We start from the raw sequence: 18,099 nt of genomic DNA on the forward strand, positions 1-18,099 counted from the left end.
GAGAGTGTCTTCATTAAAAACAGTAAACAAAATGCATGGTGATGTGAAGATAGCCCTGAACAAGTTAACATCAAAGTTTTTCCACTGTGATACTGTGCAATTAAAAAAAAAAAAAAAAAAGAACAGAATTTGTTCTTTGAAATCAGTCAGGTACTGATCACTGTTTAGATGACAGCGCCTTCATCCACGTCTCTTTGTCTGACCTGCAATTCCACATCAAACAAAATACAGGAATTGGATGCATGACTGGCAGCCAAAGGGGTTTTCTCAGGAGACAACAGATGGCATCTGCTCTTACCTCGTCTGTGCAACGACGATCATTGCATACGGATTTCCTGTTTGACTCTGAGCGAGATGCAGCAGAAAGGATTCTGGGGGTAAACTGAGAACTTCAGTCTTAAGATGCTCAACGGTCACATGTTCAGGGAATTCAGCGTGATCCAATACTATGAACCGTTGATCCCTGGACATTGTGCAGAGAGAGAGAGAGAGAAACAGTTAAACAAGTTTAACAGCAAAAATTAAGAAAGAAAAAAAAGAATTTAGTGTATTTTGAAACTGAAATTATCCCTAAATTAGCTGGCCTGGAAAACTAACATCAGCTGGCTTGTTATTCATTTCACTTCACAATTTTTTGTTGGAAACATTTACATTGCTTTTAATCTATTTTTTAAATGACTGTCTAATGTACTTTTCCGAGGAGATGATCAAAAGGTCATTGAAGAGGTGGACATAAATGCTGATGAACGACATTCTTGAGCTGTCCATAGTCAGCTGTTTCACGGGTCCTTGGTGAACCAGAAAACGGCTGCTTACAACCAGAGGAACTGCCTGCATGGAGGAAGAAGCAGCGCCGTTAAAATGCTTTTTGGAGGTTAAATCAGAAAATAAAGGTCAAAAGGTCCTCACCTTAACTTTGTTAAAATCCAGCAGCATCTCCAGGCAGATCAGCTCCTCAATTTGTTTCATTTTTCTGACCCCTTCGTCACAGTTTGTCACGATCTGGTCAGAGGCAAACAGTGATGGAAGAAGCACTCAGATCTGCCACTTAAGTAAAAGTAGCAATATTGAACCGTAGAAATACTCCATTACAAATAAAAACTGCTTTTAGATAAGTACAAGAGCCTAATGGCAAAAATCAACTGAGATTTATTCAAAAAGCAGGTTTGCAAAGAAAAACTAGAAAGAGAATGAGCTAGTAGACTGAGGAGTAGAAATCGTGTAGGAGTCTTGTAGATGAGCAGACATCATTTGGTTGGTGAAGTAAAAAGAACAGGTGGAATATTTTTGTCTGACTCAGTCTGTTGCCTGATCCCAGGCTGACTGAGCTGCAGCCTCCACAACAGGCGAGAACTGAATGTGGCTGCAGTGAAACTCGACAGAGCAACATCAGGACAGGTACAAAGCACCTGCTGTTATCTATGCATTTAAGACTTCAGGAAGTAATTTACTGAAAAACATTTTCCAGAAAATATGATTGGTTTGTTTGATTTCATGTCCATCTGTTTAAGTATTTATGAACCCCTAAATTTCCACAGTTCCTTCTATACTGATGTAAACTCACTCAAATTTAGAATGAGACTTAGCACTTTAATGTTATCCATTACTGAAATTTCAAATTGAATGTTTTTGATAACAGATAAATCTCAAACTGCCCACATACTTAGTGAGCTGGACTGTTAATGCAGCCATTTACTATTTAATCCTCCTGTTGTCTTCATTTACAGGCACCAAAAAATATTGTTTCCTTGTCTGAAAAAAAATCCAAAAATTCAGTAAAAAAATTCCCCACATGTCTGAAAATTTGCAAAACCTTCAGGAAGAAAATTCCAATAATTCCTTAAAAATTCCTTAAAAGTTTCTCTTAAATCCCCCAAAGTTGGCAAGAAAATTCTTGTAAATATTTTCAAAAAATGAGCAAAAATCTTCCAAAAAAATCCTAAAAATATCTAAAGTGATTCCATATATATCAGTAAAACTTCTAATACTTTCTTTAAGAACATTCACAAAAGAAATCAAACAAAATCCAGCAAATTTTGCTGGATTTTGGTTGATTTTTATGTGAATGTTCTTAAACATTTTTAACATTTCTTTTTTTTCCACCAAAAAATGTTCAAAGATTTCCCAAAAATGTTGAAAATGTGGACATCAGAAGTTTCACTGTAAAAATATATTTTTTTCCCCACATTTTCAAACTTTAAAACGGGTCAGTTTGACCTGCAGGACAACACCAGGGTTAAGTGCCTTATGTACTGCTGTGTAGCTTTAATCGGATAAATTAATAAGTCATACTTTCTGATAACATTTTCAAGTATTATTCTGAAACTGTAAATTAACTAATCATCTCATAAAAGTAGAGGAGAAAAGAAAAATCAGTATTCAGTTTTGAAAAGTAATGGAGGAGAGGCATAAAGTAGTAGAAAATGTAAAAACTCAAGTGACTTTCCTTCAGTTCCGTCATTAAACACTTGAACGTCAACTATTACCTCATGAATGGCATCTATTGCCTTCTCAAGATTTGAAATGGAGTCAGAATTTGGCTCAGTCAGTCTCAGGATGCTCTGGAATAAAAGAAAACAACAGAAACCTTAACTGACGTAGCAGAAATATATATATTTAGATGCATGGAATTCAAATCCCATCACGAGTTTACCTCCAGTAAAAGTTTAACACGAGTAATTCTCTGGAAGGGCAGAACCAGGAATGACTTGAGGGTCTGCCTTTGACACACTGGGTCACGCTCAAGTTTGTTAAGTGAACACAGAAAGTTTCTGTTGTTCTGCCTTGGAAAGGGAAAAGACATAGTTGAACGTTCAAAATGAAAAATTGGTAGCGATTAGTACAAGTAGTGTTCTTAAGCTCAGTGCAGACTTACAGCTGCTGGTTGACGAGGGCCTCCTGGTACATCATGTTGGTCACATACGGCACATAGAGGCGGCGAAAATTTGGGCAGTGTTGCAGCACGATGTCGCCAACCTGAGATATTAAAACACTTTGTCCCAGTCGAGTTTCCAGATCCATGAGAAATCTAAAGGAGTCAGGAGTTCAACTAAAAATACACATCAATACAAACGGTTTCAAACTCTACAAAGCTGCTGCGTCTTGAGCTCTCACTTTTGACTGGCTGCCATCACGCGTTGGATGTTGGAGAACAAAACGTGATGCTCCATTGAAGACAGAGTCTGCCTCAGCGCCTTTGATGCATAGAAATGATTGACAGCCACTCCGAGGCTCCTCAGATAAGACGCTTCAGAGCCGATCAACTCAAACATGGCCTTCAAAGGAGGAAAATAAGAGAAAAAATAAAAATAAAAAAATCACAGCAGCCTTAACTGCAAATCCCATGACAAAGCAAAAACAAAAGCTCCTACTAACAGCTATTGCCTACATAGTTAAATCCTGATGTACAGCTCTGTGGAGAAGCAAAGAGGATGCTTTTAAAAAAAGAAGGCTGCATATAAAGTGCAGCAAACAAAGGGATCTTTACAACAGCATGATTTCTCTAGGTACACATGCAGTCAAAATACTTTGCAGGCAGAACTTCTCATGGTGGTTCTGTGGATTTAGGCTGTTCAGTGTCTTCTGCCTCTTCATGTGAACATAGAGTGGAGATCAGGGCTCGGTGGAAATCAAACCACATGTTGCAGGATTTGTATTTGTTGCTGAAGATGGGTCTTTATGAATTTGAGAGTTTGCCGCATCCCTGATGACGTGTATTACATGATTTGATTTGCATGGTCCTGCACAGTCCTATTTGCTTTTAACCTCATTTTCCCCACAAAATAAAAATGCATACTGTGTATTAATGTGCTGAAGGAAATACCCCAACCAAAGCAATGCATGTTTTCTTTTTTTGATTGCAGAGAACCTAGTAACCAATTTTTTTGTGGAAGATACTAAGCACTTTTTAATACATTTTGAATCAGTTTTAGGGATGGATGTAGAGGCTCAGCACACCAAACAACAGAAGGATCACAAGTGTAAATAAATGGAGTTTTTCATGGGGATTTGCTGTTAATACACAGCCTATAAAAACTGTAATTTGGGATTAATGTGGATAAACTGACCCCCATGAATTCTGAACTAAATTTTTAATGATAGAATGCAAAGTAGAGATTGTGAGAAGCTGAAAATGAACATGCCAACATAGATGATATGAGCATATTCAACAGACAACGGTTAACACGATAAATACATCAGCTTAACATTAGCTAAACAAAACCCATAACATTTTTTGGTGTGCACCAAAAATTACGTTGCCACAGGGTCATCAACATGTGTGCCCTGTTCATTTTTGTATTATATAATTTGACTTCACTATTGAATGCAGCATGTTTCTTGTCATCTTTAAAGTGCAAACCACAAATCATAGACTTTTTTAAACACACCTCCTGAAGGCGAATCTCTGAGGCTGTCAAGCTGCTGAGCAGACCAGATGCCTTCACCTCATCCAGGTCTTGCCAGAGAGTACAGGGAGTCACTCTAATAGGCTGAGATGAAGGTGAGGATGGAGATGACTCTGGAGGTGTTTGTAGAAGGGATGTATTTTCCGAGTTGGAGCAAGGTTTAAAACGAGAATGTAGACTCTGCAGGTACTCAGGGGTAATCAGCTCAGACACATTGCTCTCTTTGAGTCTGTATAAATCATCTTTGACTGCCTGCAGACAGTAGTCCTGATACAGTGGGACTGCAGATTCAAAGGAGAATGATTGGCAAACAAATCTGGATTGCAAGAAAAGTTTAACTTTCCAATGACACACACACACAGGATAAACATGAACTTACAAATATGAAGGTACTTTGACTGGAATACACTCGGTACTTCCTCCTCAGATGGTTCTGTATCCCTGAATTTTTAAGAAGGCGACATTAAGTAAATCCTTCCCCATGATATGAAGATGTACAACTTATCTTACCCTCCATCATCCTGATCATCCACTGGGGACAAAGCTGAGCTGTCTTCCTGGAGTCCAGGAGTAGAGAACAGTTTGGGCACTGGTGAATGAATTTTTTTCAAATCCCACGTGCGCATTAACGCCACTGATCTGAGAGCTGAAGACATGTCTATGGAAGGACTAGGACAGGACAAGGATACCGAATCAACACAATCCTGCACAAAAAAAGTATTTTTCTGGCTGCAAATTTTACCTGCTTTGGTTCTCACCTGTTCTCCTTAAGCTGGTTCAGGGAGTCGCTGCTCTCAGCAAGGCCTCCAGTGTGCAGAGGAGAAAGCCCTGACGAAATCTGTTCTGTCTGCAAGGCTGGTATTTGTGATCTCATACCATTGACAAGATGACCATTTGCAAAGCAGGAGTGTAGATTAATGATGCTGCTGCTTGTCGAATGGTGACCGGTTTCTTCTCTGCAATTAAACTCAGCCATGATTTTAATCTGGATGTGTTTTATCACAATATGCTGCCAGAGACTTGCTTCAAATTCTGTCCAAAATGCAGATGTGGATGTATCCTTCATCTGCCTCAAACCCACTCAGACTAAATAGCCTCCGTTAACTGCAGTTAATCACACAAACTAGAAGCAGGTGTGTGTTTTCCTCACACAGAATCACTCAAAGCAAGGATTCCGAAGAGCCAGTGCTGAATGTTTTGACATGACAAAAGCTCAATTATGTCTTCAACAAACCATTGCATTAATTGTCTAAAAGTTCACTATTGCAGATTATATTTGGTATACTGCTTACTATGCATAAGAAAAAGCAATCTTCAGATTTTAGAGAACCTAATTTTAGCTTGAAAAAAGACTTCTGACTCACACAATTTATACAAATCCTAGTTTCATTTTATTTGCAATTTAAAATTCCATACAAGATAAAAGTAAATAATTCAATCTGCCTGAACATTGTTGGTATATGACTCAAACAAAGCCATTAAAATCCATGATATATGACGTATTGACAAAACATCTGACAGCCATGAATGGCCGTATCCTATCAGATTACAAAGTAAAAATGAATGTTCTTAAGTATGAATACACACTATGATGATTTGACACAAAGTAAAGGACTTTCGGAACAGGAGCTACAAACAGTTTTGTAATCTACACATGGCAAAGCTTTCCAAGTGTGAAGAATGACACATACAGTACAAGATACCTTCTGTATTAGACCTACTGAATCAAAAAATGCCATCTATGATCATACTTCAACAAACACACTTGATATTTTCGAGTGATAATGACTGTGAAAGTAGGGGATTCCACTTATATGTGGAAATTTGTAAACTTGATCAAAAATGATCAACCCCTATAAACTGCATTTCTCACAATACTGCTTTTCCATCATTGGGCTCTGATTTTAAAGCTGAAGGAGCCACAAACATTTAAAAAAATCCACATGAGGGTTTACTACTCATATTTGTGCTGAATGAGCGAAGTTCACCAGAAAGCGTTGTTCTGGTAGAGGGAGCAGCTGCAGCACTACTCCGCTTCAAGATTGTTTTATTGACGACTGACAAATTAAACTTGTACACAACAATAGTTCTATGACATATTAAAGGGGAAATTATAATATTTAATGAATCAAATATTCAATCATACATTGGGCATTAATAATATGTCAATGTTTGATGACAAAACAAGAAAAAAAATATCAATCTATGATACCAAATTTCTAAAAACCAATGAAACGGGTGGGCACCCAAAATATCTGCATGCAAACACACCTCACATATCTTTTTTTTTTTTTTAAATCCAGAAAAGTATTACCAGTCGTCCTGTTTGTTCTTGAATATTCTGTACGACAAACCAAGAGACAGCATTTCCCTGTGGCTTTTTACGTGCTCCCTGCTAAAAAGGGACTGAGACATCTGGATCAGTAACAAGGTATAAATAAGACAGACGCTGAGTTGGGAGGCTGGGGACTCGCATGATTGGTTATGAGTCTAGGTGGGCACAGTGATACTGCGGGCTAGAAGAGCCAGCAGGGCCAGCTCCACAACCCCGTGAGCTTGTTCCAGTGCCTCTGCAGCCTCCCTGGCAGAAAAGCCTGCTGCCTGGATTCTCTGGATGTGCTCAGCTGGAAACTGTTCTATAAAGGGAGCTGGAGAAGGGAGAAGATGGGCTGGAGGTGAAGGCTGGGGGGCCTGAGCAAGAGGAGGAACAGAGGACGTGCTTGAAACTTCCTCCGGTGAGCCCACTGCCATTGACAAAGGGCTGAGGAAAGTGTGCTCAGTCTGGAGGCCGAGAGTGTCCGGGGTGTTGGTGCCAGAGGCTTGTCCGTCTGCAACCCCTCTCCCATGCTGCCCCTCAGGAGGCTCCCTGAACTCGAGGTCCCCTGCAGGATCAGGAGGAACCTCTGGCTCAGGCTGAGAAATGCTGATGTTCCTGGCCTCCTCCTGCCCACATCTATCTGCCCTCCTCTCCCCAGAGCCGTCTGGACACTGCGGTGGTCCTTGTCGCTCCACAGTCTCTGCTGTATCTCCGCCCAGATGATCATCCTGGCCAGAGAGGTCGGGCACAAGACACTTAGATGGTTCCTCATCAGACACAGCAGCAGCATAGTTGGCTTTGGCATCGCTTGGTTCTGCACCGGCTGTAATGGCAGTAGAGGGGATAGGATGGGGGTCTTCGGGTGTCGGGGCGCATGGCTCGGGGGACGCTTTGTCGGTGTCTTGCCTGAACGGATGTGACGGGGAGCAGGAGGAGCTGCGGTTTTGGGACTGAGCGTGGTTGTTGGATACCAGCAGTTCATGGAGCTCCATCAGAGCAGCTGCCAGCGAGGGGATGCTGTCAGAGCTGGAGCAGCGCTCTCCATCAGGCTGGTCCCTCTCAGAGGACACCACACCGTGGGAAGCAGTTGGAGACTCCATTTCAACCGAGTCGGGTTGGCTGAGAGCGCTTGGACAGGCCTCTGTGGTATCAGCTGCATCAGACTCGGTCGCCTCCTGCTCCATGGGCTGAATGGGGGAAAGCTGCTCTGGATGGGAGCACATGGAGCTGTTCACCACCTCACCTGATTCAGCATCCTCCTCTGCGTCTCCAGGTTGTACCTCACCCCCTGGATCCTGGGATACTGTGGTCATGTCTGCAGGAGGGGTACATGTTTGCATGACATCTGTTGAGGGACTGGGTACAGGGGGCACTTTGGAGTTACTATGGAGAGGCAGAGGGTGAGGGTGGACGGGATGAGATGTAGAAGCTGCATCCTCTGCTGAGGATGAAGGCTGAGGAAGCTCCTGGAAGCCAGGTTGGGCCTGACACTGCCCTAGTGCTGAGGCCTGCTCCATGGCGGCCGGAGCAGACTGAGAGCGATCCAGGGTCGAATTCAGGGGTTGACCAGAGGAAGGGCTTTGGGCAGGGGAGGCAGGTGAGGACATTTGGTCTAAGGTTCTGGGTAATGTAAATGGTGGGGGCTGCGATGAGGTAGTTTGTCCATCTGCAGTGTCTATTGTAAGAGAAAATATAACTGGGAATTAAACAACTGGGATGTGCATTTACCCCATCAGCGAATGTTACTTTGAATAATGGACATTTAATAGCTTTAGAAACAAATTAAAACACCAATTGTCTGACTAAAATGCTCAAACGCCTGCTGTACTGATCATTTTTAACAGTTATATGTATTTACGATAAATACATGAACAAGTAAAAACAAAAGTGCAACATCTATTAACTGACCCAGCAGCAAAATAACAGCAAAATAAAAGAAATACATAGCAATGGACTTAGCACTGGCAATGGACTTGTGAATTTGCAGTACCTGGTTGGTAGGGCCCTCTCCAGCTGTCTCCAAATGCATCAGTGCTGTCCTGCTCAGGGGTTAGGGCACACCACCACACACATCATGCAAAGGGACGGAGAAAGTTAGCAGTCACACACAGGGCATGCACCAACCTATCGGCCTTTTCACACTCACAGATGTGAAAAGTGTCATCCAAAAACAGCTTGAGTTTCAGTCCTGACAAAGAGGTCACAGCGTAATCACATACCTGTCACTAAACCTCAGACGGCCTAAATGAGGTCACGTCTGTAGAACATCTAACCATAATTATAACTAATTCAACCAGGATGGAAACAGTCTCTTCCGGAGTGGAAGACTGCATCGCTCCACAACACGGCTGCTGCATCACAGCTCCCACTCTGAGCTTCAATTCACTGCACGTCTACTGCTGCGTTTTACTGGAATTCCATTTGCAACCTGCAGCTTTTACTGCACATGACTGGAAACAATAATAAAGGCTAAGTGTGGCAGTTGCAAACATGATACTGTAAGCCTGAAAAAGCTTTAACCCTCGTGTTGTCCTGCAGGTCAACATTGACCCATTTTCAAGTTTGAAAATGTGGGGAAAAAAAAAACTTTCACATTGAAACTTCAAACTTCAGATGTCCACATTTTCAACATTTTTTGGGAAATCTTCAAACATTTTTTGATGGAAAAAAGAAATGTTAAAATGTTTCTTAAGAACATTCGCAAAAAAATCAACCAAAATCCAGGAAATTTCGCTGGATTTTGGTTGATTTTTTTTATGAATGTTCTTAAAGAAAATATTAGAAGTTTTACTGATATAGAGAGAGTGATAGAGTGATAAATGATACCTTAAATAAGCTACCAGATAAGAATGTTGGGTTCACAATAAGTTAAACACCTGATACTTCACTGCATGGATATGAAAATCATCTCAAAATCCTTTATTTCCATATAGAAGTCTTGCCCAACTGACAGGCCAATTGGCATCACTTCACCTGTATATCATCAATGTTCGTATATCATCAAACACTGACATGACAAGACACCATCCAGCTACAATCAGCCATTATTTGTATTTTCCAATGCTAACATGTGTGTTAGAGCAACTGCATAAACACAGCCATGTGCATGTATAGTTGATAAACATTATAACCATTAGAAAGCTATCTAATCCATGAAAAAATACCCTAATGGTATTTTATTCATCTGAGACAGTGCAAGTCCTTGGTCTGAAACACTGGGAGTCATTAAAGATGCTTTGTAATATTGATGGCAGTGTCATTAGTATGTCAACACTCTGCAGACATTTGTAGTCCCACAAAAGAAAAGGACGCTGTGTCTTGAACTCGCGCAGTTTTTTGGCAATGCTATTTAGATGAAGCAACTGATCTGTCTTCTTTTACAATTACAGGATGTTCTACTTACAATAACAAGTTACAGATGTTGTGATTATGCCATACTTTTTATATTTATGACATTATAAGCCACAATGAGACACTATTTCTGATGTAAATCCTGCTTATGAGAATACGTCTTTAGTTCATCTTCTTTCATGAGAGCAATACATTTTGTACCACTACCACTAAATCTTCAGACTTAGTTTTTTTACATTTCGTGTCTTGTGGTCTATTTTATACTCCATACAAATAACCACCTACATCTCTATTAGCACGGCATGTTCTTTTCAGTTTGTCTATGTAGGTGGCTTCAAGTGCTGTTCTCACACTCTTCAGAGATCCATCTGCCTTGTTGTTTACAGCAGAGTCTGAAAAAAATCAAATAGTCCCTCTCTACTCACTGCTATAAAGCACATTCTGTACTGTTTTTGTTATGAGCACTGATGCCTTCTTTAAGTTTCTTTTCTCTGAAATTTGTCTGAATGTAGGTATTTGTGAGCACTGGCAACAAAGACAACATTACTATCTCCAATGTGCAGTAAGAGTGGAGCATCTTTACAGCAGTGACATGAGTGCTAAATAGTCCTAATAACCAACATACAGAAATTACATTTCCAATCATGAATGTCTGTTTCCCTTTAACCCTGGTGTCGTCCTGTGGGTCAAAATTGACCCGTTTTAAATTTGAAAATGTGGAGAAAAAAAAAATATTTTCACAGTGAAACTTCTGATGTCCACATTTTCAACATTTTTGAGAAATCTTTGAACATTTTTTGTTGGAAAAAAGAAATGTTAAAAATGTTTCTCTTGTTTGTGAATGTTCTTAAAGAAAATATTAGAAGTTTTACTGATATATATGTAATCACTTTAGATATTTTTAGGATTTTTTTGGGAAGATTTTTACTCATTTTTTGAAAATATTTTCTTGCCAAATTTGGGAAATTTTTTAAAAATGAAACTTTTAAGGGAAACTTTCAAGGAATTATTGGAATTTTCTTCCTGAAGGTTTTGCAAATTTTCAGAAATGTGGGGAATTTTATTGCTCAATTTTTTTTATTTTTTTTAAACAAGGAAACAATATTTTGTGGTGCCTGTAAATGAGGACAACTGGAGGGTTAAGCCTAAAAAGCTTAGCCCAGATCTAATTTTAATTTTTTATTAAAAAAAAACAACAAAAAAAAATGCTTTTATTCACCTGACAGACATCTCCCAGTTCCCCGACGTACGCCTATTGTGAAACACATTTAATTTGCTGAGGTGATGACATGAAGTGATTATGTGACTGAATATTCAGATGACTGCATAAATGGAGTTGAGAGTAAGAAGCTTTAAGTGGCACATGCAAAGGTAGTTCCAACTGAGCTGAAAAAAGCTCTATGAAAAACAGGCTTAGGTGGAGAGTCGGTTTCTTACCACTTTCCTGTATGGACCTCTGAAGTGCCTCTGCCAGTTCTCTGTCAGCTATCTCATCTGGACGAGTGTCTCCGCGACCCTCTGCTCCGTACGCTAGTCGGGCACACTCTGGCAGCTCCGCCTCAGAGAGGAAGCGAGTTTCGGTGCCCGTAGTGCCTATTAGGAGCACGCTTTTCTTCAGGTCGATTGAACACTACAAGAAAAAGAGGACAAATAAGGCTCCCAGAAAACATTTAGCTTTCTTATACAATATGTACACTGTGAGCAGAAAATATGACAACTACAATATTACTGTGCTCAGATTAAAAAGAGCTCACACCTGGTGTCTCTTCAGCATATCCAGGCCAAGCAGCATGTCCATTGGCTGGTCCTCCAAGATGGAGAAAGAACAAGGAAGGAAGTCTCCCTCTATCTGGACCTGAGCTGGATATGAGTTTCAAATGCATTTAAATGCCATGCAGAGAGTTAAATATGGATATATTTGAAGAGTTAAATCAAGTTTGGGAAATTATTCTACCTACCCAGAGTCAGACAACATTCAGCAACAATTTCTGTTTCTTTGTGCAGTTTTAAAGATATGCTAAAAAAGTGCACTAAGTCCAGCAGAAGGATATGTGCCATTTCATAACCACAATTTGTAAACAAGAAAAGCACTCAGAGAGTGCAGTACTCCACCAAGGTTGTTCATTCCCCCATATGGCATTGTCAGAAATGCAGCATATTTTTTTGTGGCTGCTATCTCACAATGAGAGATCCTTAACAAATCCGTGGATCCAGACTATAAGCTGCATCACTGCCAAAATCTAATGATGTGGTCCTTGTGTCATTTCTGATCTTCCCTGAAAATTTCATCCAAATCAGTTTGTCCGCTTTTGAGTGATATTGCACACAGACAGACAGATTCACAGATAAACGTATGCCGATCATCACATAACTCCGCTGTTCCTTGGCGGAGTAATGATCACTACAAACATAGTTTAAACCATAACTATAGTTTCATGTAATAGCAAGCCAGTAACTGTGCTGAGCTAGGCTTTCTCACGCAACACCACATCATGCATTACTGTGTTACAAACTTGTCTAGTCTTGCTTTTGAAAAAAATGTAGTACTGCTTATACTTGAAAAATCGTGACACCAACCCAAATGAACTCTGCCAATGATCTTCTGGGTTCCCACTCCTTTGGCGATCCCAGCCCAGCGTCGGTCCACAAGTCGCATAATGTTACAACGCTCTGCACACGCCTGGCTCATGATGGTCATCTGGGCTCCTAAAAATAAAGAAATCAGGCAAAAAAAAAGAGAAGAGTAATCAAGAATTACCTGTGCAATGAAGATGGGAATACAATCCATAGAGAACAATATGTTTCATATTGTGCTCAAGGATGAGGACACTCTTCCAGATCTTGGCTAATACTATTCTTGTAAGCATCACGAAGGGAATGAAATCACACATACAAGAAGCTCAAATCGATGTCTTTGGCAGGAGTCTTGGTTTTCTCAGGGCACGGTGAGAAGTCTGGCCAGAAAGAGCTCAGATTACAACCCACTGGAAGAAGCTAGTTGTACTTCTACTGAGCTGTATGTGTTCTTTTTACTTCAACTTGTAACTGACAGCAGCTACTTAGAGGTGGCCAGTCCATCACAAGGCCAATTAAAATTCAAAATAGTGAGCAAAAAATATATTGTGTTTTTTAAGCACAGAGAAATGAACAAAGAAAAAGATCAGGAGTATAATTGTGCCATAAATGTGTAATGCTGTTACACATGTAAGTTCATGCAATTTAATGACAGAAAAACAAGCCAAAACTATGATAATTTGGGGTCCAATTGTCGAGAGGAAAGAAATATACCACATTATCAGACATTTCTAGACATACAGACAGTTCAAATCAGACTGCTACTGTGGGTGATATGAAGACTACACTGAGGGCTGCATGACCTTTCATACCGATACTAGCCTACTCCCACTTCAACCACAGAAACTAAACAACTATGTAGCCCACCAATATTTCTGTACCACTCCGGTTCTTGCCCAACACACTTGTAGCTACTGCAGGTATCAGGATTTAAAGCTCATTACCTGAGTCAACAAAAGCTTTCACAGGGTGGCCATTGACTTTGCAGTTAATGTACAGCATAACCACCTGTCCAAAGCTTTCTGGGGCCTCCTCCATTGCAATGGTCATGTTTTCTTCCACATTGTGCTGCCTGGAATATGCACAAACCCAACGGTGAGACACTTAACTTGGTAACGATGACGAATATTATATGTTGTTAATGTTTCCAACTGATATTCTATCTCTGACATGGCTTTTAAAGTCTTTCCATACCTGATGTCCTCTTCAATTTTTGCTTGGGCTTCCAAATCAAAAGGATCAGCAGTCAGCAGTCTGATCCTCTCTTGCTCCCTTTTGGCTCGATCCTGCTGTTGCTCCAGCAGCACTTTGGTGAAACGCTCTGAGGAAAGACAGTTACATTAACATGACTGATTCACATCTAACTAAAAGACCGTTAACCGAAATTGCGGCACAACTCGCCATTTAACTGTCTTTGCTCACCTAAGTCTCCGCTCAGCAGGGCCTCAGCAAGCGGAGGGTTTCTCTCCTTGAGGAGTGAAAGCTCATGTGGGTTAGATAATAGCATCTGCTGAAGTAAGGCGGGATCGTCCAACCCCTGAGGAGAGGAGCCACGAAAGGCCATTGGCGTGGAAGGCTGTGGGGCACGCTGCGGCGGCGGCTGCGACTGCTGCTGCGGCGGCGGTTGCGGCTGCTGCTGTGAAGCCTGTTGCTGCGGCCTTATGGCACCACGTTGACTGGTCGAAGAAGAGGTGCTTGGAACTGTGATGGAACGGAAATCAATATGGGGAAGACCTAAGAAGCACAGGGGATAAAGGATGACAGGTTAGGATGATGGACGTAGAAAAACCCGTATCCTCACATGTACAATGTATGAATATTCTCAGTTTTTCAATATTTTTACATTAGGTCTCTCAAGACTCTATTTACAGACTCTAGATTGTCGCTGAGACACCTTTGACTCCTTTCTTTTCTCGTGACATACCTTCCTCATACTTTTGATACTATCTTGTTCAACCCCTGCCATGAAAAAAAACAAAACAAGACAAAAAAACCTGTGGGACTACTTCACTAACTAGACCAGAGAGCCTCTTCTGTTTCTGTCAGCTGATCCTTTTGGCTGTGGTTTTACCTGGGAAGGCTGGCTGAGTCGGTGGTGGCCTTCTGTCAGCTTGCCGGAGAACCACCACATCTCCATCCTTAACACCATAGGTCCCCAAGGCACGAGTGGGGTCTTTTAGGGGCTGTTCTACATATGTGATCTGAATACAGAAGGGCACAGAATATTTCGTTAAATCAAAAATCAACACATGTTCACAAGTCCTGCTTGCAATGTGTTATAAAAGGATATGATTATATGGCTGTCCTGTGTTTATCTGGCTTCAATTTGATATAAATACAAACGCTACGATTAAATCCACAGTTACTACTCTCTGCTTGACTGGTGTCAATGCATCACTGCAACTTATGATCTTCCCTTTCAGTTTTCAGCATGCCTACACACATATTTCTTAACCGAACAAACTGTAGGAATAATGGAAGGGTTGTAAGGTCTATTTGAAATGCTGTTTTCGCAGGCAGTAGCAATGGATGTCCTCACTGACTAATCTACCACTAATGTTTCTTCTTCATAAATTATGCAGTATGACCATCAGTTTACAGCACAAAGTGACGCAATCAAATAGCTTTTGTTTTGTCCAACCAGCAGTCACAGTCAGCTGCTAACCCCCACTTTAGATGAAGAGGCCTCACAATTTAGAAGGTGAATTAGAAAACATTTTGCATTTTAATCTGAAAGGGGCATTAATCATTTTCAATTACGCATTACACTTTGTCCAAATCAAAGATTAATGTGTTTACACTGGTCTGAGAGTGCCCCAATAAAATTGTAATTAGAGGCTTTGGTAGGGCAGTATATCTATTTATTGTGTGGTCATACTCGATGTGGCTGTGATCTTTGTAATGTAATACCATTGCTTTATTTTAGACGTGAAATCTAACAGCCATACTTCTCCAGTGAACTTAAAAACTGTATTTACTCATTCACATTTCAGTTATGCTACAGTGGATTTCGTTACTGGCAGAAAGACAAAATCGCTGGTATTTTTTGCATTTAAAAAGCAGAGTTGGGTAAATTCCTTTCTTGCGTGAGTAATTTTCTCTCACTAAGAGCTGTTCTGATTCTCACTCATCTAGATGGCTGCTATGTAGGGGGTGCAAGATTTGCTTCATGGTAGAACAGTCTTCTCCTATTTTGCACTTTGGTCCTAAGATAACCCACACAACTCAATACAGCTTGATGACTTTGTTTGCATGAAAGAGCTCCAAGTTCTCATCTAAAGATGCGTAACTGAGGAGTGAGATTACAAAAATTGATTTTACTTGATTGTTTTAATGTGATTAACTTTTATCCTGTGCCAATTATCATGTTGGATTTTGTTTGGAACTTAGTAATGATCTGCCTTCTTGGGTAGAAGAGAGGTTTTAAAATCAAAGGTGAAATAAATGAAACCATATGGGTTGCAGGTTGAGCTGTTCCAAATACATGGGTGTAGATCATGTGTGTTTTTGTACCAAACCTATATCTGTCAACGTAACATCTTGAGATATCAGCCACAACAAATGTAGCTCTTTTACGCCCTAAATAACTGTTTTAATTACAATAACTCCACTAACAATTACGCCGCAGCCCAGTCCTCCATCTGTTAACCCTGTTGTCCTGGGGGTCAAAATTGACCCGTTTTAAAGTTTGAAAATGTGGGGAAAAAAATACTTTCACAATGAAACTTCTGATGCTCACATTTTCAACATTTTTGGGAAATCTTTGAACATTTTTTGTGGAAAAAAAGAAATGTTAAAAATGTTTCTTTAAGAACATTCACACAAAAAAATCAACCAAAATCCAGCAAATTTCTCTGGATTTTGGTTGATTTTTTTTGTGAATGTTCTTAAAGAAAATATTAGAAGTTTTACTGATATATCTGTAATCACTTTAGATATTTTTAGGATTTTAGGATCACAACGCAACTCAAAGACTCACTAAAAAAAATTACTAGAATTTTCTTGCCAAATTTGTTTTTTTTTTTTTTTTAAACCTTTAAGGGAAACTTTTAAGGAACAATTGAAAATTTCTTCCTGAGGGTTTTGTAAATTTTCTGAAATTTGGGGAATTTTTTGCTGAATTTTTGGATTTTATTCAGACAAGGAAACAATATTTTTTTTTGGTGCCCGTAAAAACAGGACAACAGGAGGGTTAACTAGCCTCACAACATTGAGCGTCGGTAGTTTGCCATTATGTTGACTTTCGGTTAGGCTACAGCCACCCACACTGTAAAATGTGTCACAAAATATTGGGAAACAAAGGTCAGGAAATGTGTCTGTTGTTGATAAGTCAAGTTTCGTAACGCCTCAACCGTCAAAACAACAAAAGTCCGATTCATGCTAGCCAGTCAGCTAGCCGAGTTAGCCCCGAGCTAGGTTAGCTCCGCGGCTAAAGCTAGCTCGGCTCTTGCCTGGATTTCTCCAGCCGGGATTCCCGATTCCAGTTCACAAAGTGCTACAAAGTCTCTCAGCTCCAGCTCCGGGGACACATCGAGGGCGAATGTGGTTTCTGGGCGATCCCTCGGCGCGCAGAAAACGGTGACCAGCATCGCTTTTTCGGGAGCAGGATCAGTGGACAAGCCCGCTGTAACAGAATGCGGTGAGTGTAGTTCCTTGTTACACAGAGAAAGGGGAAAAAAACACAACTACTGTTTGGATTCTCTGCCCATTTTAACACGTATTTCAGCGCGACGCGACTCAAAGACGAAACTAGTATCAGACCGAAGCACAGATTATTTTGTACCTACCGTGTATGAAGCGTGGAGTGACAGTTTCTCTTTAAACAACAACTAAACAACAAGTATTGCTCAGTAGTGCCGCATCTCGCTCAGCTTGTTTTTCGACATGTCGCATTACAGGAGCTGCAGTCGTGAGTAATCTCTTCTTCTACTTGTAAAAACAGCTCAAGTTACTGTCCTACTACCGCCATCTACTGGAGGCACATCTGCAAATAATGTACAATAATTGTTAATCATAATAACAACAACAACAATAATAATAATAATGATAATAATAATAACAATAATAATAGTGAAATTAATAATAATAGTAACAGTAATAATAATAATAATAATAATAATAATAATAATAATAATAATAATAATAATAATAATAATAATAATAATAATAATAATAATAACAATAATAACAACAACAACAACAATAATAATAATAATGATGATGATGATAATGATAATAATAACAATAATAATAGTGAAAGTAATAATAATAGGAACAGTAATAATAATAACAATAATAATAATAATAATAATAATAATAATAACAATAATAATAATAATAATCACAACAATTCTTCTTCTTCTTCTTATTATTATTGTTATTATTATTATTATTATTATTATTATTATTATCATTATTGATACTACTACTGCTATAACTAATAATAATAAT

General features: G+C 39.8%; 2 protein-coding genes across 3 annotated transcripts; both read right to left on the minus strand.

Moving 5' to 3' along the window:
• Positions 1-63: 63 nt before the first annotated feature.
• Positions 64-5,503, minus strand: si:ch73-15b2.5 (rho guanine nucleotide exchange factor 19). Its single transcript, XM_055010764.1, has 12 exons — positions 5,165-5,503; positions 4,917-5,075; positions 4,786-4,847; positions 4,389-4,687; positions 3,115-3,275; positions 2,876-3,028; positions 2,654-2,783; positions 2,487-2,561; positions 910-1,002; positions 692-831; positions 299-463; positions 64-203 (listed from the first exon to the last, which is right to left on the minus strand). The coding sequence occupies exons 1-12, from the start codon at positions 5,470-5,472 to the stop codon at positions 158-160; spliced, it is 1,791 nt and encodes a 596-aa protein (XP_054866739.1). The 5' UTR covers positions 5,473-5,503; the 3' UTR covers positions 64-157.
• A 271-nt stretch (positions 5,504-5,774) lies between these two features.
• Positions 5,775-17,578, minus strand: ddi2 (DNA-damage inducible protein 2). 2 transcript variants are annotated; one of them, XM_035940865.2, is made up of 10 exons: positions 17,436-17,578; positions 17,100-17,272; positions 14,720-14,849; positions 14,071-14,382; positions 13,843-13,969; positions 13,593-13,720; positions 12,652-12,780; positions 11,831-11,934; positions 11,512-11,704; positions 5,775-8,398 (listed from the first exon to the last, which is right to left on the minus strand). In XM_035940865.2, the coding sequence occupies exons 2-10, from the start codon at positions 17,235-17,237 to the stop codon at positions 6,897-6,899; spliced, it is 2,763 nt and encodes a 920-aa protein (XP_035796758.2). In that variant the 5' UTR covers positions 17,238-17,272; positions 17,436-17,578; the 3' UTR covers positions 5,775-6,896. The 2 variants fall into 2 exon arrangements, with proteins under 2 accessions (XP_035796758.2, XP_035796759.2); XM_035940866.2 differs by having other exon boundaries at positions 17,100-17,300; positions 17,436-17,577.
• Positions 17,579-18,099: the final 521 nt, after the last annotated feature.

This window comes from Amphiprion ocellaris, chromosome 5, assembly GCF_022539595.1.
Source record: "Amphiprion ocellaris isolate individual 3 ecotype Okinawa chromosome 5, ASM2253959v1, whole genome shotgun sequence".
Classification (NCBI taxonomy): domain Eukaryota; kingdom Metazoa; phylum Chordata; class Actinopteri; family Pomacentridae; genus Amphiprion; species Amphiprion ocellaris.